Consider the following 27,430-nt stretch of genomic DNA (forward strand, 5'->3'; position numbering starts at 1 on the left):
TTGATAATCGATTAGACATAACAATAATTTGTTATTCTGAATAATCGTTAAAAGTTAAATCAAAATTCAATGTTTAAATTTATTTGTTTCCTAGAACTATTTTTAAAGTGCATTTGAAATTAGCATAGAAATCGCTTTCTAATTCACCCCTCGGCAAGCTTTACTTAGGGATGAGCTGTCAAAATGATTAATGATTATTGGGTCTACAGGTTGAAATCTTTTTCAAACATTTATAATATCAGAATTAAGATATTGAGGGGTAATAAAATTATGTTACACTTAGAAGAATGTGCTCTTTCTATTAAGTTGTAACAACAATATATTATTTATCACTAAACAATCCAATTGGCTTGTTTAGGGGTATCCAGGTTCTTACATATTCTGAATCTACGTTAAAAATAGAATCAGAATCCAAAGGTTTAAAATTTTCCGTGACCTTGAACTATGTTTAAAACACGTTTGAAATTAGTATGGAAATTACTTTTGAATCACCCCTCGGCAAATTTTACTTCGGGACGAACTGTCACTATGTAAGTTGAACTGTCATTGAGTCGACAGATTGAAATCTTGTTTGATTATTTATAATATCAATATTAGGATATCGAAGCGCAATAAAATCGTTTTCTACTTAGAAAACTGTGCTTTTTCGATTAAACTACAAAAAACTATGCATCATGATAATTGATAATTAATAATTATCAAAGTTACCCCAAAACTGAAAATCGACTTTCAATTACCTATATAAAAACGCATCGTTATGCAATATTTCTACTTCGTCGGTATTTCCCTTGCAACCAATAACTAATAACTATTTGTTTCAAAAAAAAAAAAAGAAAAAAAATTATGAATTCATTAATTAAAAATTGATACTTTCGTCTACGAACTTAGGGATTTTAATGCTTTCTGATCTTATACACATTATCAAGCAATTTTTACAACAAATACCACATTTTTCCACTTTCAGCCAAAGTTCAAACTAGCATAAGGCAGAGTACACCTTCGTTGGGTCGATGGGGCCGCTCAACAGTGAGCTCCAGCCCAATATCTATACCGGGTGGCGGCGGCGGAGGAGGAACATCAAGCGGAGCCGGAACAAGCCCGGAATACGGAAGTGGAATGAGTCCGCCGCACAGTCCGAACTCTCCGCCTCCGATACCGCCACGACCTGTGATACGACAGTCCAGCTTTACCAAGATCGGCTACATGATCAATACGGCCGTCAACGGGACCAAGAAGCAGTTCATCAGCAGTTCCGGCGGAGGCAGTGGTGAGTATGGCACTTGTTTTGAAATTTCTGTTATGGACCACCGAAAACTCTGCCAGAAATTGATTTACAGACTTCGTCACGAATCGTATAGATAATAATTCTAACAAATTTGTGGAAACTGTACTAGAAAGGCTTTTTCTAGTGTCTCAGTTTTTTAGCTCTTTTCTAAAGGCTCATGCGTCATCAGGCATTAAGAAGCTGAATTCATTCCATAATTGTTTACAATATTATCGTTGTAACACAGATAAACAGACGTCACACTCTCATCATTGTCCATCGACCACCTTTTTAACGGTCGATTCAAAAATATGGTAGGTGGCCAATCCATCACCTGCAGCGCTTGCATCGTTTTTGTTCGCGTTTGACGTTTACACACTACCGCCATCTGTTGGCCCGTCGGCCAAACACACCAAGTTTAGCATTGGGCGTACATGTACTCGTGACTATGATTTTGATCGAAATTTGTTCTAAGTGTTACGTCTGTTTGTCTGTGGTTGTAACTTAGAAGTCTATGTTAATTTGGGGAACCAAAGTAATCGCGGTTTGGCCGAATTAAGGGATTACATAAAAAAAATATTGGAATTGGATTTGAGGTGTCTTTCGTTGGTGTTTGTGTTTAGCCATTCAGCAGCATTATGCTTTCATAGTTGTGGCAGCTAAGCAACGAATGATGGACATGATGATCAACTGTAACGATACAATGAAACGCGTTTTTGGGAGGAAAGAAGAGGTAGACAATCGACAAGTAGTCCTCTATTTACGATGGAAATAACAAATATTCCTGCTTGAGGCGGACAAGGTGGACAAATTACAAGTAAATATGATAAGTAAACCTAAGAACGATGCAGTCAAATAGATATTCCAGCTTGCTTAAAAAAATCGAAAACGAGCTACATATAACCAAGATCAAGCTTACCCAAAACATCTTTAAAGTCTTCCTTTTCTGGTTTGCCGTGGGCCCTGCGGGTTCCATATAAATCGGATCTGGCAATACCGTGTTCGAGGCAGTCCCATATCACATGGTTGGCGTCTTGATAGCCTGCACCCCAGCTTGCTCTGTATGAGCCTTCAGTTTTCTCTTCTTAAACAAACAAATCGACAAAAATAAAAACACACAGCTCTTTTATTTACCACACCTCTTTTATTTAATAAAACAGCTGTGTGTTTTATTTTTCTCCTATTTTTTGGTTTAAAAGGAGACTGCTTTTTCAGTTTTGAATTTGCAGTATTTTTATTTGGGGGTTAAGTTTTTTTTTAGTTGAATAGCAACAACATCGAAGCAACCAATGGTGAAATATCGACGTGGAAATAATGAACGAGTATCATTAGTTAGAATCTGGGAGGGAGGCACAGATACTACACATGAAATTTGATACGAAGTTTATCTAAACTGCAAGATAACAACGGTTTACCAACCATAATCAAGGCAGGCTTGGTGAAAATAGCTAGTTTTCATTACTCTTTAATGAATGTTCGAATCCTCTGAGCAGAATCTCAAATTTAGGAGCGGAATTAAAAGGTACACGGTACTCCATCTACTTTTAAGTTTCTCTATAGTTTTCATTAGTTGTGTTGCTTCGATCTTTCTGGACAAACATTGAAAAAGGGCCACAGTTTTCTATGCGTTGAATTTTCATTTTTATTGAAAACAGTAAAAAGATGCGTATTCCAATACATTATATTCAATTAGAGTAATGGGCAAGGATGGAAATCTAGTGATCATGACAAAATCCACGATGCATCGCGGTTGTTCTTTATCGTGCGATCATAGCAACAACGATTAACCTTTTGTCGTTAAGATATCACAACAAACTACGCTCCGCGAATAATGCATCGTTCTGCGTGTGGGCTAGCGATTAAGTATTCGCGAGCCATAGTTTTATTATTCTGAGGATTGTTCCATTATTATTCATTGATTTCCCTTCGGATATATTGTTTGTGATTCCAAAATCATTCGGGCATGGTTTTAACGAAAAATAATAGCGCGAATGCGCCATGATTCAAGTTGATCGCTACTTGTAACAACATCCGATAAACTCTTTGTCTCACGACAAACATTGCATCGGATGCTCCTTATGTCGGCGCAATGCGCGCGTGGTGAGGTTTTCAAATCATGCTGCTGCAAGAGCAACGGCCCTCTTAGACCGTTCGAATACCGTGTTGTTTGTCGCTAGAGACGATTTTTTTCCATCCTTGGTAATGGGTACTCACGTGAGGTTACTTTTGAATTTACTCATGAATTGATTTTCATTCGATTTTTGTTACCTTTGATGAAATGCAAAAATATGCTTTGATTGATTACGCGCTTTAATTATGTTTGTCCATTGTTTAAGATCTGGGCTCACAGTGACAGTTCGTGATAGCAAAATCTCGGCTCACTATAACGTAGAGAAATTTTGTATCGGTTTCTCCCTCCCAGGTTAGAATTACCAAAAAGGGTGGAAATTCACTGAAATATTCATTTTTCAACAACTTCTTATTTCTGGGCAATATGCCCCACTTCGGGCCGGATGATATGCCCCACCCTTTTACCCTTGATTCTATCCATTCCCGAGCAAGCTCGTTAGCAGTTTTTCAGTGTGCATATGCAGCTGACAGTCCCGGTGCTTATAATCTCTGTATGGGGCGGTCCATTAATTACGTAAGACAAATTTCGGGGTTTTTCAACCCCCCCTCCCCCCATGGTAAGATTTTTTGTATGAAAATTAAAAATAAATTGTATGGCGCGTAAGAAATCTCAAACCCCCCCTCCCCCCATAAACCCTTACGTAATTAATGGATAGCCCCTATGTTGTGTGGCATACTGTCCAATTGTCATGGGGCGTACTATCCGATTGTAGTGGGGCATATTGTTGAGGCTCTTTTTGAAGTACGAGATTTATATGATTGTGAAAAAGATATTATTTTCAGTTAATTAAGTAGATTTTGCGGAGAAGCTTGCATTTTTTCAACAACCAGTAAGGTAATGATCCTATTGATGTGTTTTTTTTTTTTTTCAATAGAGATAGTGCTTTTGACAAACATATTTCCATTTTTTTTCTTAAGAGGGGGCATATTATACCGGGTTACCCTGGTTACTCTACTTAGGCCAACTAAGCGCCAACTTTGGGGGAGATGCGCTTTTGCAATGCACCACCGAGAGTTTCGGCGAGATCTCTGCAAACCTGATGATCTTGGAAATATTTTGCTAAAACTCATCTAATAAACGACTTTTTTCGAATTTGTTTTAAAATTTGCCGAGCACACGGCGTTACCTGAATTGCCGACCTCAACTTAGTGTGCGTTAAAACTTGAGTCAAACGTTTGATCAACAAATTTTATGGAAACCTAAGTTTCTAATAATTATCAGTGACAGTTATACTAAACAGTAGCGTACTCAATAAAAGACGTTATCATTGGCGTAGGAACAGGGGGGGGGGGCAGGGGGCCTGGCCCCCTCCAGAATCATCCAGGCCCTCCCCAGAAAATTTTGATGATAATAAAAATGAAAATTTTAACAAAAACTATGTAACATGAAGCGAAATCTTCTGATTAAATGTACATGACTCTTGTTATTGACAAAAATCTCTTCTATTGTAACGTTATTTTATGTTGAACATCTACAATGATGAAACCTCGCTTGTCTTATACAACATCAGCGTGGCGGCCGTCCGGCCGTCGATTGAATGGTTATTTGTTAGAAATAGCTTCTTGTTGTTTGCGATAAGCGCAATTTTTCGACATTTCCGTTGCAAAAAATATCGTGATACAAAAAAGGCAATATCCGGGAAATTGGATTTCCAAAATTCATTTTTTTTTCTGAATAATCCAAATAAATGCTGTTTTAGCATAAAGCAGCATATTCACTGCATCATAATTTCAAATGTTCTTGGGGGATACCTTGCTCAAGGTAATGTCCGGAAAAAAAAGAAAAAAATGTACAAAATTACTAAAGAAATTTCTCAGACAGTACATAGCGGGAATTTTGGTCAAAAAATAAGGCTTGACTTTCAAAAAATTTCGGCATGGCCAAGTTTTCTAAAATTTTCCAAAAAAATTTTCGACATTCTTTATGAAATTTTAGTATGATGAAATTCTTGAAGAAATATTGAAAGGTGGCTTCAGAAATTTTGAAAATCTCTTAAAAATTAGTCTAGTAATATTGTGGGACTTGTTCATACTTTCAAAGCAATTTCCTCCTGATGGACTTTCGTTCTATGTCTACTATTTATTAGAAAACTGATTCCGGAATATAATCCCGGATTTACCAAAAAAAAAAAAAAAATATTACCTAATCTTTTAAAAGTTCAGCATTCCTCTAAAAATAATTGATTCTGTCAAATCTTATACTGAGATATTTCGCTGAAAGTTGTATAAGAAATTCTTATGTTCCTTCAAATAGTTTTCCCAAAAAATATTACTAATTCTTTTACGAAGTTTATCAAAAGCCCTTGGGAAATATTTCTAAAATACATAAAAAAAATTGCGTCAAAAATTCGCTTATGTTTTTCTTTTCTGCTTCAAGTCTCCGGATTATTCAAGAATTGAAAAGAAAATTGTTTTTGGAATGTCTCTTGCCTGAGAATCTTCGGAGGAAATTAGTTGAAAAACTCCAGGAAATTTTTGCTTTCAAAATAAGCATAGCGGTAAAGAAATCTGTAGAGAACCATGTAGTGAAATAACAGGGAAGGGAGTGAGAATTGATTAAGATATTCATAAAGATATTTGTATTGATCTATTTGAATTTTAGGAGGCTTTTTGGTAGAATTCCAGAAAACCAGAAGTCAAGGAAGGATAGATTCCAAAGACAATTTACAAAGAAGATTCTGATGGAACTTCTTGAGAAATTTGTTTTATTTGTAAATTCATTAGAGAGGTTGCAACTATCCTGTAATTTTCCAGGTTATAAATAATAAGGACTGTTCATTTTATAAAGAGGACACTTTGTTTATGCTATATCTTTTTAATTTATTGATAAAATCGAAGTCGGTTTTCTGTGCATCGTTCAACTATTATTCTATAATGCTATGAAAATATAAAATCTTAGAAAATGCTTTTGGTTGATGAGCTAAATAGTTTTTCCAAAAACTCATAAGAAAAGCTGTTCGTCAAAGTTTAACATTATTATTCGCAAAACAAAAATCCATTTTTTATGAACAAATTGTATGTTTGTATTCTTTACTATCTCACTGAAGGTATAGCTTTAAAAAATTATATTCCACCATTCTCTGACATTAGGTAACTTAAGTGATTTACCCATTTATGGCCAAATTTGCTGATACACCATCCTTTCACTCCCAGCAAAAGAGAAAAGTAGAAAACATGTTCAAAACGAGTTTGGCTTACTAAAGAAACTATATTTGTACAAACGAGAGCTAAATCGTGCGTTAAACTATAGTCTTAAGTACAAATTTTACTGTTTATGGTAGTTTTACTAAAAAGTCTCATACTTTTAAAATCGTGTACCGTTTTGATTCATATTACGGACAGCTTCAAATTCCGGACACTCTACTTTGTATGGGAAACATTTCACGCGAAATGCTTCAATTTTTGCTGTTCAAAAGTTCTCAATTTCAAGGCTCGTTTTAGTAAACTTTTTCCATAAATATCTTTGAAAATTTATAATGCCCAACTACCTTAGATGTCTCTTTGGTGGTTTAACGATTTCGATTGATGATTTGACTGTTCCATTAATGATTATCATGAGCTGTCCGGAAATCGATTCAAAGTGTCCGGTATATGAGGCAAAAGTGAGGAAGCGTCCGGAATAAGAATCTTGAAAAGGCCACACATTTTGATTTATTTAAAATTATTGAAGTTGCGGAAGCGTATTCTTCACCCACCGTTCAAAAGTAAAGGGCTTCCGACGCTCGATAGCGCTAAAGAATCATATATGATTCCGCAACTTCAATAATTTTAAATAAATCAAAATGTGTGGCCTTTTCATGATTCTTATTCCGAACGCTTCCTCACTTTTGCCTTCCTGTATACAGAATGATTTATTTTGTATGCTCTATGCTGGGTTATATTTCCCTGAGTCCTTAAGTGTCCGTAATATGAATCAAAACGGTACGCATATTTATCGATCAACAGCAAACTTTGAAAGTCAGGTTGTCATGGTCACATCTCCAATATCGCACTGTGATCGCCACTCCTATTGCAGATCATCGTTGGATGTGATCTCGTCCACATATCTGCACTCAACCACTGCCTCCTACACTCAAAAAAATCCAAACGTCATTGCTACGTGAAAAATCACGTAGATCATTCCAAATTAATTTTGCCTCCACTTCACCTGACTAACATAAAGATCACTAAGCCGTTCATAACCATCAAATAATAAATCGGTAATTGTTACTGAGGTTACCTATCGCACTTACGTGAAATTCACGTAGGTGCCTGAGTTCATTTTGACATCTACATATTGTTCGTACATTCGGTGTTGAGCGCAAATCCTAAGATGGTGTCCGCTTGATTTTTGCAGAACTTCAGAAGCTGCTGAACTTTGAATCCTGTGTTAGATTGACTTTAAGGTAAATATGCTGTGAATACCGAAGAACCCCTGCATTACTTCATATTTTACACCTGATTTAAAACCTCTATCAATTATAGCACGCGAAGGCTGCAACAAAACAGAACAAACTCACTACATTTGGGAAACAAGATTGACAATGCTCAGATTGAATATAAAAATATCACAATCTTTTAGTTTTGTTTACATTTTCCAATTGGGAATTAGTTTTTTTTCCAAAGCCTGTTAGAGATAATGTTGGTCTTTATTCTAGTTAATTTAATGCAAAACCATCTAGGTCCTATTGAAACGCTTCGTAAAGGCTACCGGAAAATCCACGTAGCTCTGGCAAGTGTTGAAGCTTACATGTAGCGCCGGTGGAATGAACGAAGTTCAAAAGTTCATGCGTTTATTCTGGGCTACCTATGATTAACGTAAGAGCTACGTGAAAAGTGCGATGGAAAAAAACCACGTATGTTTTCACGTAACAATGACGTTTGGATTATTTTGAGTGTAGGTTAAGGGCTCCCTCAAAACAAGACGATGTTTTACGGCGACAGCAACAAACAATTGCCGTGATTTTGCTGATATTTCACTACATGCACAATTTTATGAGCCTGTCCAAGCCATGGAGGCGCCATTTTGCTGGTCTTTTTGCTTTTTGGTCTAGATAATATCATATAAGAGTGCTTATATGATATAAACAAAGATCAGCTGTTCCCAAAATCAAGCGGCAGTGTTTGCAAATGTGCACATGTGTTCGTGACACCACTCGGCGAGAGCTCAATTCGCGATGACGGAGGCAATTACCACAGTTGACCCTATGCGTGAAGCTCCGATTTTTTTACATGGCAAAGCATAGGAAGTCAATTTTCAAATGCTCCTAAAAATTTCAAAACTAAATTTAATTAAATACTGTTAAGTGTACGGGGTTAGATATATGATAAGCTATAGATTCCGCAGAATATTGAGGAAAAAATATAAAAATCAAAATAATGTGTCTATAATGTAGCCCATCAATAGTCTATCAACATGTACTGAAAAGAATTTAAATAGCTATTGTGGTTAATTTTATATAAGCATTTGAAATTTCACTTCCTATACCTTGCCGGGTTAAATTTTCGACGCTTCACGCATAGAGTAAACTTTTTCCAGATGGCAGCACCGTACCTACGTTAGAGCGGATTGAACATCTTCCTTGATGATGAACCTGATGGACTTCATCCCGGCTGTGATGCACACGGCATCTTTAGAAACCGTTCAGTATGCACTTGCTACTCTTAGGCTGATGGCATACCGAAAGAGAAGAGAAGTGAAGTGAAGTGTTGGCGAAAAGAGAAGAGAAGAGGTAAAAATGGTATGGCATACTGGGAGAGGTTTCGAAAGAGTTTCAATGCGCTCCGTGTTTTCAATGATTTTGTGCTTCGGCAACAGCATGCTGCCTGCGACCAGAGAGAGAGCGCGCACGGCTGCTTTATTCGGTTTCTTCTCCTTTCCCATGTCCCATTCGCATCAACAGAGGCCTGTCAAGGCGACTCTGTAGAATGTAGCAAGTTTGTTAAAATCATTTCTCATCAAGCAAGAAGACTGCTTCTCGATGGCGTGCGAAGAAAACCATTTAAATCACTAAGTATGTTTATTTTTCGTCATCATCCGCTCTCCAGTCCGCTAGAAATTACAATGTAGGGCCGATACAACCTGGATGAAACAAGCAGAAATAACAATCATAGGCTATCATTCAGAGTATTTACCATGACCCCACAGTTATGGATCAAATAGTGTGGAGTCCAACCTATAAAATTCAATAAAACTACATGGTAAACGTAATATAAAAGCACGAGAATTGAATCGTTTCAAATTGGATCTTCGTATAGTAAACTGTTTTGAGTTTAATATTTACATAGGATTGCATAAAAATTAAAAATTGTATCGGTTTCTGAAAACCATATTATGGATCAAATTGTGACATATTACGGATCAGTGCGCAAAATCAAGAGATTTTCAACTCAATGCATCTGTATTGCTTGATTTGGCGAAAGTTAACAATGTGTCACATATAACTGCAAAAAAATTGCAGTATTAGAGCTAAGGGTAAAATGCCCTCTTTTAGTGATACTGCATTGTAGTAACTGAGACATGAACTCTTTTCGCTCCATACCAAGTTTTCCACGCATTTTTGTCTGCTAAAAAACGAAATTGACAAACCTTGATGTTTATTAGTTTTATCCTTAGTGCTTTTGTCTAAAAATGTCGAATCCAATGCTTAAAATGGCAGAAATCTACATTCTTTGGATGTGATCCATAACCGTGGTAAACAATCATTTCCTGGTCCATATTATGGATCACTACTTAGAAGTGCTAATATTTGGTATTTAGAATCAACAATCAAGAAAAATGTTTTCCAATGATGAATTCATACTGAATCGAAGCAAACGAGCATGTTTTATGCTATAACATTAGAATTTTACCACCTGTGGGAGCTTATGAATGCTGACGGCACTTCTTACAGAAAACGACCATATAATGATAGCTGTGTGGTACCAACTAAACATTTGTCAAATACACCGTTATTTAGCGGTTGAATGTTGTGCTTAACATTACAAATGGTAGAAGACAAAAAGTATAACATGGGAAAAATATGTTTTACGTAAACGTTTATGTTTTGGGCAAGTTATTCGATGTTGAACGCCAAAGTGATCCGTCACTGTGGGTGATCCGTAACTGTGTGGGCATGGTACAACATAAAAATTGGAAAAAATATAACAGAATAAATAAGTTGTTGTTAATCTGATTGAATACACGATTGACTACATTAATTAAATAACCAATGAATAGTTAATTCAGATTTTCGTGACATAGTTTTTAAATATGAATCACTATCACATATTATCAAAACAACTACTAAAAAGTTAAATCAATTAATTCAAGATAACAAAAATAAATCAAAACATATATGGTACTGGTTGTGCATAATGATGATAGCTATCAAGCCGACTGGTATATATATATATATATATATAGAACATAAATTGACTCTAATTTTGATGTTAACATTTCTTTCGAACAAAACTTGATATTAACAATGCTCTTGAAACTTTAACGAATTCCATTGTTGAAGCCAGGAGCATTGCAGTTCCAAAATGTGAAGTAAAATTTGAATACGTGATTATAGACTATGATGATAAACCGTCTTAAAAAACGTGAGGAGAAGGCAATTTCAACGCACTCGCGATACTGCTATGAAAATTATATGGCCGGATTTGCAGGAAGAAATCAAGAAACGTTTTTCTCAATTAAGAAACAAAAATTTTGAAAATAAAATGTCTCAATTGTACCTTGGCTCTAAGCCCTTTTGGAAATTATCTAAAATTTTGAAAAAAAAAACTCAGAAGCCAATACCGTCATTGAAAGAAGAAAACAAATTACTACTAACTAATTGCGAAAAAGCTCAAAAACTTGTTATGCAGTTTGAAAGCGCGCACAATTTTAATTAAGGACTTGCTAGTCCAATAGAAAATCAAGTTACTCAGGACTTCGAAAATATTTTCAATCAAGAGAACGTTTTCGAAAATTCCTGGGATACTGATTTGGAAGAAATGAGAACTATTATTAAAAAATTCAAAAATATGAGAGCTCCTGGCGATGATGGAATTTTTTACATCCTCATCAAGAAACTTCCCGAAAGTAGCTTATCATTCTTAGTTGATATATTTAACAAATGTTTTCAATGAGCATATATTCCCGAAACCAGACACAAATCCTGCAGAAGCTTCTAGCTATCGTCCAATCAGTTTGCTTTCCTCCATCAGTAAACATTTTGAAAAAGTCATTTTGAATAGAATGATGGCCCACATCAACGAACATTCATTTTTTGCCAATGAACAGTTCGGATTCCGCAGTTCGGAGCGAGCGAAACTGCCTGTTTTGTATGGGACGTCCATGACGTTTTTCAGCAGCCTACTTGGTGGCAATACGAAGTTTGCTGGGACCACTAGTTATACCGTTTTGATTCATATTCCGAACACTTAAGGCCAACAGGGACTTCAAATGCATCTGATTGGCATAAATTGGCTGATATTTGTGTAAATTTTAATTTCTTCACAAAGTCTAACTGTTAGCTGTTGGGTGTACCAATAATAATGTCGATTTAATTATTTTTAGTACTGTTTTACGTAAAAGTATGGAACAACATTTTGATTCAAATGCCGAACACTGTCTTCTTTCTGTCTCATATTCCGAACACCTTGATTCAAATTCCGAACAGCAGGAATAAATCGGAACCAAATGAATAATTTCCAAAAAAAAATAATCTGAGCTTGTTCTACTGGTCTCAAACTCGAGAGTCATCACTACTCCCGCGGTAAAAATTACATTGGAAACGTTAAAATTGAATTACAATTTACTGCCATTTCCTCGTTATTTGGTGACATATTTCAGCGAAACATTTCAACCAAATCGCCATACAAAAACCGAGTGTTCGGAATATGAGTCTGTTCGGAATTTGAGACAAAACGGTACAATATTTTCACATCTGACTTACCTGAGTTAACTCAGGGATGTCAAAAATCCTTGTTTGCGGATGACACAGGCCTCTCCGCCAAAAGACGAAGTATTATCTGTAGCCGATTGCAAAAAAGTTTGGATATTTTTTCTTCATACTTGCAAAAATGGAAAATTTCTCCTAATGCTTCCAAAACTCAACTAATAATATTCCCACATAAACCAAAAGCTCTTTATTTGAAACCTTCAAGTAGACATGTTGTCACGATGAGAGGGGTTCCAATAAATTGGTCAGATGAAGGTAAGTTTCTAGGGCTCATGCTAGATAAGAATTTAACTTTCAAAAATCACATTGAGGTCATTCAAGTCAAATGTAACAAATATGTAAAATGTCTCTATCCCCTTATTAATAGAAAATCAAAACTTTGTCTTAAGAACAAGCTTTTGATATGCAAACAAATTTTCAGGCCAGCCATGTTGTATGCTGTACCAATATGGACTAGCTGTTGTAATTGTAACCAGGAAAAAGCTTTTCAGAGAATTCAAAATAAAATTTTGAAAATGATTCTGAAGCTTCCTCCCTTGTACGCTTGTACATATAGTACTAATGAGTTACATAAAATATCCAATGTTGAAATATTGGAACAAATGTCAAATAAAATAATTAATAATTTCAGGTAAAAACGTTACAATCTTCTATTGCCACGATTAATGCGTTATATGTTTAGGTAAAGTTAAGTTAAGTAAATTGAAAACGTGTTTATTTTTTTCTTCTATAAGCAGGTGAAATCAACTCACCTGTAAAAAATCTGAACTGCTACGGCAAATGAAATGTAATATATTGTTAATAAAATGTTATTAAAATCTTAAATTTGTTTTACCAAATTAGGATGATAGTGTTGTCTAATAACACAGAACACCCAGAAGAAATGAATGTAATGTTTGAAATGAATCTAATAAAGAAATTTAAAAAAATGATATCTATCAAGCCTACCGAATATTTTTTCATAAAGAAGTTATAATTTTCGAGAGTTTTCAAATTGAATGCCTTTTTCCACACAAAATTAGATTATTAAACTTCTGCTATTATGAACGAAAAATTTCTTTAAATTCACTCAACAGCAGTGTGGTGGTTTTGACGGTGGTGAACCGCGCGACGACTGGAAGTTTAAACAATACACTAGTTATAGATATAATATCATGTTTGTATCTATGGAATGAAATAGTATTTTAATTGCATACCTTTTCTACGAGTACTGTAAATGTTTTATGGGAATCTTTTCTAAACCTGAATCATCGATATTATAAACAAGATCACGAATGGCTCCAATTGCAGTTAATTTTTAAGTAAATATTGATTTTCCGAATGAGTAATAAACGATCAAATTTGAGAGCAATTTCCCGCTTTATTAAAGTAAAAGCTATGGTTTTAATGATTGATAACAAATCGAATCTCTTATTTATAAGTCATGGGACATTGTAGTTTTAATCTTTTTTTTCTACGGAATTGCCGAGTGATAATTTTGAGTTGGGGAATTTTATTGTATAAGATCAGTTCAGTGGTACAAAGCACACATTATTTTTCATATATAAAAAAGAACTTTTCTTTTGTGTTTGTTAATTTAGTTTACTCCCAACTGTTTTCATCAGTTCGAAATTCACGCGCAATATTAGTGCTGCCAATAATAGTTCAAATTATCTTCAAGCGTTTTCGCGCGTCGAAGCACCACACGAACTGCTTTCACGCTTGACCACACTTTCCATGCCTCTTCGCATCGCTTCGGTATGCCAGGTAAGCGCGATTTCCATACAACATGCATGGAGAGACCTTCAACGCGTACGCTCCTCTTTCACATCCTCGCTTTCTGTCTGTACTAAGTAATATAGTTTGAGATTTTATCAAACATGCCTTGTCGATTTTTTATATACCGCATTGACAAGTGATCCACAAGGAGCAAGTTTGTTTTACGTAAGCCATAGTGTTGCACAAAATATCTAGATACAGTGAAACCTCCATGAGTCGATATTGAAGGGACCATCGACTCATGGAAATATCGAGTCATGGAACATCGACTCATGGAGGTATCACTGTATTTCACAGAATTTTATTGAACTGGTGCTTGATATTGAATCGTAATCAAGAACTCTAGGAAGATTTCCTGTTTTTAGAGGCGTTTTACAAACAGTTACTCAAGGTTTATCCGATCGAATTTCCCGGAACCCATAATGGCGTTGTTTTGGTTTTGTTTCACATTGGGCTGGATAGATTATTTTAGATAGGTGAGGTTGGGACGGAGAATATTGCTTTTACCTTGAATTTCAATTTTTGATGGAAAATCCATATGAATTTTTTTTTTCGAATTTAGATGTCAGTATTATCATTCTGTATTTCTGTTTATTTGCTGTCAAATCATCTAACAGTGAACAATCTTCAAATCAGCAAAATGGAGTCAAATAAAGCCAAGAGTACTCTGAAAATTATACAAGAGTGAATGTTCAAACTGATGAAAGTTTAAATCAAAGACTGAGCTTACATCAGCTGATCATATTCTTCGACATCTTTTTATCTCGATTTATGAGGAAAATGTATACAGGAAGACAAATAGAAATAAGGAATATATGATTGACGAATTATAATTATTCAGGTTGTAATAAAATTGTTGAAAAATCTAGATATTTAAAAGAGAGATTAGTGCTGAACAAGCAAAATATTATTCACCCCTGTTCATGTTTATATTCAAATGCCATTTCGATCGAAAACAGTTTTTCATTTTCGCCAACAATACCAAGTACGGATTCTTCCATCACATTTAATGATAAAAGATGTTCTGAAGTAGTAATCAACTGGAGAAAGCAATAAAATAATATAGAAAACAAAAACACTGATTACTGTGATGCATCAAAACTCGGATACCTAAGGTGATACACATATTCAAATGCTTGCATACGATTGGTTAATCGTTATTTTATTATGTATTACTTTGAGATGATAGCTTTTAGGTTAGAACTTGATAATGTTCACCAAATTTACAACGAATTTAATGAAAATTGAGTTAATTCTGCATTATGTCGTGTCCATAAATCCGGACACATGAATCAAAATCCGGACATCGGTGCATCAAATTCCGGACATTCAAAAATCGCAGTTGTTCTTAAAAAAAACATTAAACATACCTTGATATCACGATACAAAGATTCATGGATTTGTAAAAATAATGTTGTTCCTCTGTTGGATTATACAGAAACATCATACAATGTTAGTTTTGAAGTCTTCAAAAGATACTTGTGATATGTGCATCGTTCCCCCAATAATTACACATAATTTACAAACATTTTCAGTTAATACTATTTAAAATCACAACGGTACAACATTCAACGAGTTTTCCAGGTTTTTGAACAATTATGATGTTGTATTTCTTTTTGAACTTTGAAAAATTGTATGCTAACACACTGTGTCAGGATTCGAAACCACACATATAAGTATCCGGACAGTCTTCTTCTAGCACAGAATTACATGCATTTCATTATTTCACACTACAGAACATGAATCTCATATGATAAGCACGTAACAAACGCGTAATGAATCGCCGAAACGCGATGGCGCATTGAGTAGAATTTCTTTGGTTATCGTTAATTTTGAAAGCAAACGCGTCCTAGCGGAACCGACTTTTGTTTTTGTCTTTATTAATGTTTTACAAGGCTAACTTGATGTCAATTCATGTTACAATGGTCAACAATAGTTAACATTAATAGTAGGAATAATATTCTCACACTAGGAAGGATATTTAACATTGAAATGATTGAATTTCACCAGAGTGTCCGGATATTGGTCCTGTCCGGATTTTGATTCACCACGGTAACAGTTTATCAATAAATCAGTTGTAATTATGATAAGTTACAAAAGTCAATTCATTTAATTATAAAATTCCCTACTTGTGGATTTAATTTACCAGCAAACGTTCTGATCCGTGCTCCATTCACGCCAAAACGAGCGCAGTCATATCAAATTCCTCTAGCGTTCACTAGCGTTCTTGCTCGTCGAAGCAGCAAATAATCTCCACAGAACTCTTTGAACATCTTCACTTCGCCCTTAGTATATCAGGTAAGCGCGTTTTCCATATAGTTTGCATTGAGAGAGCTTTGACTCTTTTCTCTTCTCTCCTTTTATCCCTTCTCTACTCCTGCAATATGTCATCGCCCTTAAGGTGAAACAATTTGGAATCATGATGCAGTGCGAAACTTCAAAGGCACAAATCTCGCGAAGAACGTATCCAACAACAGTGAACTTTTTATTTTGGCTTCGTGCACTAGCAGAAAGCTTGAATTAGGAAGATCAGAAACGTTTGCCAACTATTTCTTCAGTTTAGTGGCTTTGAAAACGTGAGTAGGGGCAAAAGTCGGACTTTGTGACGGCCATCTTTGGATTCCGAGACATGATCCTGTTCGTGCTTTTAACGCATGTGACCAGATTGGTCCTCCATACCTTTGTGCTCTTGAAAATTCGAGGTTTGGCTTATGCATCTTCACCTTAAGCGTTTCTACTAAAATTGGAACAGAGCTTTAGCACCCTGTTAGTAAATTATTTATAAATTAAATTCTGACTTTCAACCTCTCAATTATTTACTCACTGATGCCAAAAATGAAACATGACTGTTTTCACCTTGCTGACTGGTCTAAAATGACGATCATTCGTCCAGCTGAAATTCGAATCCCGTCTAAACTTTGGCGCGATGTCAGTGTAGTTCTCGCTTCGACCACCCACGTTCAGTCACGTGGTGGCGGCGCTGTTATCGCTCCGCGAATTTCGTTGTACCTGTGGTTGTGCAATCACACACGCACAATTTCACACACATTCAACTTGCGGATGAGATGGGCGAATGTGGTACACAGTAGTTCAGTATGTGGAAACGGTGGTAAAAATCTCATTCAAGATTTTAGCTTTAGTTGAGAACAGATAATCGCTAAAATAAAATAAAATTTTAGAGAATATAAAAAAATATAATAACTTCAATTTATTCCCATCGGTTCTGGCTAATTAATTCTTGCTTCTCTCAAAATTGATGACGCAAAGTGATACTTGCTTGGGGTGGGGGCTATACATAGGGATCATGCACAAATTACGAGGGGGGGAGGGGGCCAAGCCAAGCGTGACAAGCCTTACAAAAATTTCGGAGGACTCATACAAAAAACGTGACAAAGGGGGTCAAAAAAGCTGAAATCTAGCGTGACATAATTTGTGTATCATCCCATATTCATGGTACACGCTGTGAACTAGACTTCCGAAACTCATACATTTTTCCTTATGGAAGGTGGAACGATACGATGCAATACGAACGCTTTATGTACCGTTTTAGCATCACCTCTCATCAAAGCGTCGAAAGGTGCGTGGTATACGCACGGGCCTATCGATCACAAGGGCCTTGGTTCGATTCCAGGTTGCCGCTAAAACATTTTTTGTTTGAACTAATTTACACAAAATTGAGTATGATTCGATCAGAAACAAGTTCTTGTGGATGAACACATTATGTGAAGCTTCACAATTCAAAATGTGCCGGAAAAATGAAAAACTTATGTAGAAATCACTACAAAATTTGATTTGCGGATGTGTTAAAATTTAACACATGATGTGTTGGTCCAGATGAGCCCGATTTTGGGTAACCTCTGAGAGTACACTAAGATGGTATTTTTCACCTGTTTTATCGTAATCTGGACCACCGTGCGAGGGTGATGTTTTTCCTTTTCCATCGCACTGTTTTTGACTTATCACACACCGCTACACAAACACACATCAGTGGGCACTCACGTTGTCACTCATGTGTGTGTAGAGCCAAGAGAGCATGCATGATTCAACAGCAGCAGCAGAGATCGAGCAGTAGTAGAATGCGGACAGCAGTCGTCAGGCAAAAATTGCGGTAATCGCTGTCGTCGTCGTCGCAATCGTTGTCTCTCCGTTGTGGATTGGGTATTTTCAGTGCAAATTTCGCGTGGAAAAAGTGTCCATTCCGGTGTCCGTGTGGCGAGGTAATCCTTTTTCGGAGGCGTAATTTTCGGTGCTTTTTGAGTGTGAGTTGATCGAGTTATCTTGGAAGTTGTCGTTTGAGGATTGTGTCAACCATGAAAGCAGGTGGCGTTTATCGGGAAAACGATAAAAAATCCGCTACAGGGAGTGTAAATTGCGTTACGCTGCTGGGGAGGAAAAAAATGTGCTGCTGCTGAAGCACCAGAAAAAGATAGCTTCTTAGGCAAAATCTTGGATTGCTTGGATCATTGTGGTGTGTGGCTGTCGAAGGACGGAAGAAGAATAAGAAACCGATGGAACCGGACTGCTGAGAGTACACTACACTTCCAGAAGAAAAGGTGTTTTCTGTTCAAGGCTGCTGTCAAGAGGGATTTTGTACGAAAGTGGCTTTTGGACGGTGAATCGTGTTTGGGTTTGAAAAGAAATTCACGGAAGAAGTGAATCTCAACACTGACTCATCTGAGACGCCGCACCAAGATTCTGGTGAAAAACATCAAAGTTCTGATAGTTTTTGGTCCAGCAAAAGGAAAGAAAAGACTGCGAATTTTGGTGGTTGTGCTTTTCTTCTTGTTCGTTCTTTGGTTCTGTTCTTCGGCAAAAGGCCAGCAGATGCGGCGTGGTTGTGTGCACGAAAATATGCCTTGATGGACTTGCTTGTGTGAGTGTAGGACTTAGGGGTACTCAGTTTCGTGAGAAGTGATTGTGGGTGTCTCACTTCGTGAGATAAGAGGAGCCGAATGCAGTGCGGCAAAATCGATTAAAATTTCATACTCTTATAAAAGATACACGAAATCGTGCTCTTCTGGAACTATACATTCTTGTGTAATTTTCAAACGTGCTGATAAATTAATCTGGTGCTGATTTATACTTCTATATTTATACATCATATTGCGAAGGATCTCCATGTGTCATAAACTTCGTGAAAAACGCAATGGACCAATGCACGAGTTCATTAATTTGACGTTTGAGCGGTGCCGATTTCACTGGTTGCTATGGTCACATAAATAACACGGCACCGCTAAAACGTCAAATAATGAACTCGTGCATAGGTCCATAAGCTATTTTACGAGACGTTCGAATGACGTTTTCTGGCGGGCCGCTCATTGTTGTTGTTCAAAAAACTAGCATAATATCTGAAAGGCGCTGGTCACATTTTTGTTGGCGATGACGTCCTCGTCTCTTTCAGCGCATGTTTCTACCCGGTTTACATGTATTATGTTACCAGTAGATGAAAAATATCTTCCCTGCCTGCTGATTTCAATTTTACATGCGAAAATTAAAAACTTTGTGGCATTGCCACCAGCGCCATTGATGAATAAGCTCCTTCCAAATGTAGCGCTAGAAGAAACGTAAATAAATCGGCCCGTCAGAAACTTTCAAACCTAGTAAACAAACGGAAACCATATGATTCGAAACGTCTCATAAAATGGCTTATGCAATCAACAAAATTTGCTAATTTAATTAGCACTTTTTCAGAATGTGGTTAATTGAATTCAGATATTTCAAGCGCATAATTTTTGAATCCGACGCATAGGGGAAGGGGTGGTAAAATGAACACCTTAAGGAAATCATCTTGTTTCTGATAGAAAAACGAGGAATTTGTATAGTTCTATCGCACACCATCAAAAATAGGGATGTAATCTATAGCAGCGACATAGATTCAGACTAAAATATCTAAATTTTCACGTGTTTTCATCGCTATCAAAAAGCGATGCAAATGTTCATTTTACCTGCACTATGTGGGTAAAATGAACAGCGGTTGGTGGTAAAATGAACACAACGCAAAAAATGTGAGCGAAACAAATATTTTTGAAAATTTGCATTGCTCTACCGAAAATACATCCATTAATGATTGTAACCCATTCAAAAAGAATTCTAAAGGTATCAGATTTGACATCATATCATAACGATATTCACCTCACTGAAAAACCTCAAGTCTCCCGCGCTAAAAGTTACGTCAGTTTTAATTTTCAAACGTGGTTTTCTAAAATCTTAGTTTTTGTTGATATTTTCACTTCAATTGACCTCCGTATCAATTCGAACACTCAGATTTATGCTCTAAATCGCCCGTGCGTGATAAAAAATCTTCGAAAATGGGTTTTTCTCGGTAAAAGTCACGGTGTTCATTTTACCACCCCTGTTCATTTTACCACCACTTCCCCTACAAAACATTTAAAACTGGATTTAAAATGATACACAATATATTGCATTGATATTTTCTCGGATTCTTCTGAGTGTCAGATACGCCGTTTTGAAATATTATGCTTGATTTCAAATATAATCGACGTATATCACACCTATTCTTGTAAACGTTCGAATGCCCTTTCGATCGAAAATTGTTTTGCATTCCTGTTAACGCCTGCAAAATCAAGTGGACCATAGATTCAAACGTGTAGAATTCGATTGGATGATGGATCTGTCGTAAACAATAATGAAGGTGTATATCCAGCAAACTTCGACATTTGGTAGATGAAATATAACTTTTTTCGAAACTTGCAACCTTTTGAGTAAAGTGATATTGAAAATAATAATATTTTCACAATAATTTGTTCAAAAAATAAAATTTTCAATTCAAAAATCTTGTTTAAATACACATACTTGTTATCAAATTTGAGTGACGCATTATGACAATGATAAAAATGAAAGATTTATGATTTTGCACGCTATATCATATTTAAACTTTATTTTTAAAATTGGGTGCAAATTTGCACCTTGAAATTGACAAAAACGCCACAGGGGTGACAAAATCCTTAAAAATGGAACCAATTCTCGAAAACTTATTCATATAGTCTCAAGTCAGAAAAGTTAACAAACTTACTTTATCAATCCTACGTCTTTCGCGGTTGAAAGTTATTAGTATTTATAAACACTCCATTTAAAAAGTTTAAATTTTCTAAAACATTCTAGTAGTCAAACATCATCATTCTAAAATGATGAAATCTGAAAGAGTCCTTCGGAGCAAAATGGGCAGGTTTTCCGAACACCATTTATTTTATTTTTATTTCTTTTTCTTTGAGTTTTGAACACTGACTTATAAGCCTATTGCTTCATTTCCTTGGCAGCTTTGGGGTTGCATGTTATTTCAGATGAAATTTCAAGAATCGCAGTTTTCAAGGGGTGCCCATTCCACTTGTTGCCACAACTGCGGACGATTTGGCAACCCGGCCACATACACCAAATACGTAGAACACCATCATGCGTTATCGTTGCATCGATTTGTGCGAATTGTCAGATGAGATGAAGTAGGTACCTACCGTATGACAGAGTGACTGGAAAATTTGTGCAAGGTTGTAGATGAAATTACAATATTAGATCGCAATAGTCCTATTGAAATTTAATAAAGAGTTCGTTTGATTGAAGTATAAGTAAGTGGCACAGATTGCGAAATACTGGCCATGAATTACAATAGATTTGATTGCAGGCTAAATCAGGGCAACAGCTTTTAGCAATATTTCGTTATGAAACTGTTCCGTATGGCTTGAAGAAGGTAAAAATTGGTTACACGTTTAGAGACATTATGATACTATTGATCACTTATGATTCCCTAAGTCTTGAATTGAATTTATACAAAACGGAATCGAAGTCGGTACCATATAGTTGTCTCACTGAATTGTAAGTTCAATATAATAATCGCTTCTTAGTTTACTAACATTCGCTCAATAAACGACTTTGAAAATCAGTGTTCCCGGCTTCTCATTTGGTCCGGTTCTCAACACCACCCGATTGGCCAAACCGCCCCGACTCGTTGAAAAATCTACTTTTTCTTAACCATAAATTCATCCATCATCCCTAGTTATGGGTGTTATATGACTAGTTTGATCAAAGTTTATGTTGCAGGATGATTTCTTTATGCAATCCCCGAATATTTTTTTTTAGAAAAATGCGCTTCAAGAAGAAAGTTTGGTTGGCACTAATATCATTTCCCAATTATTCTAACAAATTACCTTAAGTACTTATTTATATTAAACTAAATTAAGCAACATGTATTTAGCTTATTCTTAATATACACAAAGCATAAGTAGTGCTTTATTTCTGCCCCAGTATAATATTTATGGTCTTTCTTAAGGTAAAACATCTTGGAATCCAAAGATGGCCACCACAATGGCCAACTTGTGCCCCTACTCACGTTTCCAAAGGCACTAAACCGGAGAAATAGTTGGCAAACGTTTCCAATCTTCTTATTTTATTTCTGATAGTGCACAAAGCCAAAATAAAAAGTGCACTGTTGTTGTATGCTTTCTTTGTGAGATTTGTACTTCTGAAGTTCTAGTGCAATCTTAGAAGTTGATTTCAAGCTGTTTCACCTTAAGTGTATCTGAAACAGTAATAGCGGCGCGTCCCTATAATAGTGAATCCTAATGAGAAATCAATGTAAGCCCCTATTATAAGAACAGCAAATACTACTATTATAAGAACAGAAGTTGGCAAATACCACTGAAACATGTTTCAACAATGGAGCAAGTGTGTTATGGAAAGATTCAATCGTTTTATCATTCTAAGCATGGGAAAATTTATTAACTCACCCGAACGCACCGATAAAAAATGGCGAAGTATCGGCTGCAACCGAGTGTTCAGTGACAGCCGAACGCTACTAAGGTTCAGCAGAAACACGAACGAAAACGTCCAGCAGTCGATCACTGAATGCATTTAGTTAAATGAACGGATTCGTACTTACTGAATCTTTCTGCCAGACGTATTGCCATTCAGTGAGCGCTCATCAGCACTTCAACACTAATGCCACTTGAGCCGAATCAATGTAAACAATCATTTGCTATTGCAATCGGATGGCTTCGGCATACGTAACCGGTAGTGACTCATTCCCTTGTTGTTTTTGCTTAGCTTATCGCTCGGCGAAGAAGTAGAATGCGAATTGGAAATTAAAACTCTCAGCTTGGTTGGAAAAACGACATCGCCCTTGATGGCGTGTTGAAGTGAATGAGGGGAACGCATTAATCGAGTTTCCCATGCTTGATTCCAAGATTATTTCTTACGCGTAGTAAAGTGGAAAAGCTTTCGAATGACGTATTCGAGCTTCTGCTATTTTTTGACGGTTTTTAATTCCTCAACCAGTTACTATTGACTCTATCACTGGTGCAGACGCCTTACTGATTTTAATCATTAAAACCTGAACATAACATCATCTTCAGGTAGCTGCCCAATAAAATGTTTTCTGTATTACTTGGGCAGTGACATCGTTAGAGGCTCTGATAGACCAAGGTCGAATAGATGAAGGTCGTGAGTTCCGGTGGTTGAGGATCTTTTACCAATGGAAGTTTTTGACTTCCCAGCAGGGGGGGTATACGCAACGAGGTTCGCCTACCGTTCATGTTTTGTGGGTGTATTCGTTTGGCTCACAACGCTGCTAGGCATCCCGCTGTTTGAGTTTTGAAATGCATCAGCATTTGCTATCTGGCATGGCAAAACGTGTCGACTACCGTGATTGCTTACAACACTGGTAGAGAGTGCACAGACATTATCCTTGGCCTCAGGCCTTTCTTTTTTAAATAATTTTCGCACTTCTAGCAAAGCTAGAAATTTTCATGTAATACCTTGGATATATATCTGGTATATATACCATGGTACATGATGTCAAGAAAATTATTTGAAGGCTATCTTGAATGGAGACAATTAACAGTATGGAACTCATTTCAAGACAATTGTGCCGTGGTACGTATACCACAAGTGTCATAAGTATAACCCGGCTATCGGGGGAGCACACGGGACTTGGGCTCTGTGGTTTTCACTTAACTCAGACTCTTTATCACCCAGGAATCACCTTACGGTATTTCTTCGGGGAGGGGCCAGAGAATATAGCACTTAACATATGTAGCAGAAGTAGCCTAGGCAAATTGATTCTCCTAGCCGACTTAAACAATGTTTCAAGGGACCAGCATCAGCAGGGCTAATCCTTTGCAGTCAACTCTTGGTCGGCGCGCCATAAGCGCTGCAATACTAACACAATGTGAGTGACAACCGTAGTTACTGCATTCCAGCACTAGGCAATCGCACACATTCTCTCTATAATATTGTCGGGGGACGTGTCCCCTCCGCATGTAGCGAACATGCGACCTCTCACAACAATGAAACGGGGGCAATCGAACACGACATGATCCGCTGTTTCCTCCACACCAGCACAATTGGGGCACGTTGGAGATTCTGAACCTATGCATGTACTGCCTATAGCAACCATGTTCTGACAGAAACTGCGTCAGGTGGAAGTTCACTTCCCCATGGTTATCATTATACCAATCTGGCGCATCTGAGTTATCCCATTCCTGCTGCCAACCTTTGAGCGTTGCATCTTTACACGCGTTGCGGACTCCAGCTCTTTGGTTGAAGCATTGAACATCTTCCTTGATGATGACCACTTCGGCGAAGCCAACAATCTCAACATCCGTCGGAAGAAGCAGCCTCAGTACGTCATCGTACATCGCATTCCATAACATCGGGAACAGGGTTGAACCTTGATATACTCCCGTGGCAATTCGAACACTTTTTGCCCTTCCTTTATGTCATACAGTAGAATCCTATCAACAAAATAGCTTTCTAGAAGCTTAAACAACTGCACCGGTATCTTGAGGCAATGAAGTGCGTAGGCTATCGCTTCCCAGCTTGCGCTATTGAACACATTCTTCACATCCAGAGTAACAACCGCGCAGTTATGGATGCCTCTCCTTTTATGCTCGATTGCTACCTCAGATGTCGGTCGTTCAGACAGGATAGCGTCCAAAGTAGATTTACCTTTCCTGAATCCAAACTGGTTGTTGGACAGGCCGTCCGCACTTTCCGTATACGGTACTAACCTGTTGAGAATCAACCTTTCCAACAACTTGTCCGTCGTATCGTATACTGGATACGATAAGTAAGGTAACGATAGGTAACGAAGGTTAAGAAAAAGTGACATCAAGCATACGAGAGCCATAACTTCAAAATTTGCATCAGTCTACATCTTGATGCTAAAAATTCAATATTTTGTATTATTAGCAAACCTGGTAGCACTGCATGGGTCTTCATCTCACTCGCGACGCAAAGTGAGCACTATTCCGTGAGTTCCGCTTTGTCATCAATCACGCATTAACGTAAACCGTAGTAGAATACACACGAACCCGTTGTTCCGTGACACAGAAGAAAAGCACAACCAAAGTAGGTAGTATTTGTTTCGATTGCGCAAGCCGCTACAAGTGCGAGGGAGTCAGAAAGAGCCAAACTCGATCGGAATAACTCATTCCATTGTGAGAGACGTAAATCTCTCATCACACCGCTCAGTGGTAGTGGTGATGGCGTTCGGCAAAGACGTCAGTCGATGGTAGACATGTGTTTGTGATTGCGCTTCGCCGCCGCGACCTTGCGCAAGTGTGTGTGCGTGTGACAGCCATCGTTCGTATTCGCGAAGCCGTCGTCCGTTCGTCGTCGCCTCACAAGAAGCGAAGAGAGAGAGGTTGTAGCAACAGCAGCGACGACAACCGAGACGAGACGTTTCGATCAAGAGAAGACAAGCAAAACGGCAGCTCGAATTGTCACGAAATTTGCTCCCAAGAAATTACTGCGACAAAAGTGACGGTTTGGTATTTCTTCTGTTCTTATTCTAGCGAGTGCAGTGCTGTAAAAGGTTCTAACGTAATAGTGAAGCGAATCGATAGGGGAAAAGTGCGTTTTAGGCGAAAGGAAAAGTGAAACACGTTTCAGAATTTCAGGGGTGCGTAAGTTCAGCAGAGTGCAGAATAGTGAGCTTCAAAGGAGAAGGAAGCAAACAACACACGGCCGCAGTGAAGGCATAATAGAGTCCCTTTTCATTCTCTCTAGCAGCCAAGTGCGGGGTGTGTGAGCGCGTCAGAGCACACTACATGAACGGTAGTGACCAGAAAATCGCGTATTTCGTGATTGGTGTTGTGTTGGTGGTGCCTTCCATTGCAAGATAACAAGCGGTTGGTTCAGACGGAAGAAGAGAGCGCGAGAGTGAGTAGTTTTTGACGCAAAAAAAATAAATATTGCAAGGAGGCAGGAAGCAGTCCCTCTGCACGAAAACAACATTACCACACCGGTACGAAGAAGAAACCGGAGTTTTTGTGCCGAACAGGAAAAAAATCGAAAGGAGTTGGCGAAAAAATTGCTACCGATTTCATGAGCGAGGAGAATCCACCACCAGCATCATCATCATCAACATCGTCGTCTCCGGTTGCCATCGTAGAGAAGTGTACGAAGAGCAGCAGTTTTGCCGGTACGCGTGAAATTTTGGACGCGGAGATTGTCATCGTCGACGGCAGCAGCTAAGAAGCCGCCGCTGTTGTTGTTTTTGTTTTTTGTTGTATGAAGGAATTTTCCCGTGGCGGTGGTTGCGACGTGATTTGACATGGCCGGTAAGTATTCCTCGAGGGGCTGGAGAAAATTGCTATTTAGGGATTGGGTGGGATGACTTGCGGAGTTCGGGATAGCGGGTTTTGGGGCGGATTTGACTTGTAGTAGGGGAGGAGACAGTCAAACACAATCATACGGTGTGGGGCAAGATGTTTCTGGGACAGGGGCGGGTATACTGATCACTATACTATCGAGGAATAACAAATTGTGGTGGGAAGGGAGTGTTCATGTCAGGCGTTGAGCACCGCATCAAAGAAATTTCTTTGACTTCCCTGGCCATAAAGTATCATCGTACCTGCAGCACGGAAACTCTCAGTTAGTAAATATGGAAGTGTCCTCAGAACACTATGCTGATACGCAGGCTCTGTTGCAGTGGGGACGTAATGCCTACGAAAAGAAGGAAATTCTACCACCTTTTCAAACGAACAAAATTCTGACTGAATTCTTAATATCTCAGGAGAAATCACTGGTTGAATTCCAGAAAATGTCCCAAACAAAATTCTGAATTACTGTATGAATTCCCAGAGGACCTAAAAGTTTCTTGATGTATTTCTGGAATTAGTTTTGGAGGAGTTCCTAGTGAAATCACTGGGTTGTTTTCCTTAGATATAAATCAGGTTAAATTATTGAAATTTATCTAACTTAGCTTGAAAGTTAATTTCTACAAAATTATAAGAGGAATTTCTAAAAAAACTAGAACTCTAGACTAGTTTCTAAAGGTATCTTGATTCAGATAATATAGATATCACCACGAACCTTCCTTAACATACTGGTAAAGCAAAGCCATGCTAAAAGGTCG

At 37.5% G+C, this 27,430-nt stretch overlaps 1 protein-coding gene across 12 annotated transcripts in view; it reads left to right on the plus strand.

Moving 5' to 3' along the window:
- The window catches only part of LOC5579206 (protein phosphatase PP2A 55 kDa regulatory subunit), a 178,625-nt gene that overhangs the window by 67,223 nt on the left and 83,972 nt on the right, over positions 1–27,430 (plus strand). For 2 of the 12 annotated variants that reach the window (XM_021857621.1, XM_021857620.1), the window contains exon 5: positions 965–1,267. In XM_021857621.1, the coding sequence (XP_021713313.1) occupies positions 965–1,267 (303 nt within the window). Of the gene's footprint in view, positions 1–964; positions 1,268–18,111; positions 18,382–25,865; positions 26,634–27,430 lie in introns of those variants that run through there. The other 10 variants (XM_021857626.1, XM_021857625.1, XM_021857627.1 and 7 more) reach the window with 10 other exon arrangements.

This window comes from Aedes aegypti, chromosome 1 (genome assembly GCF_002204515.2).
Source record: "Aedes aegypti strain LVP_AGWG chromosome 1, AaegL5.0 Primary Assembly, whole genome shotgun sequence".
Taxonomy (NCBI): domain Eukaryota; kingdom Metazoa; phylum Arthropoda; class Insecta; order Diptera; family Culicidae; genus Aedes; species Aedes aegypti.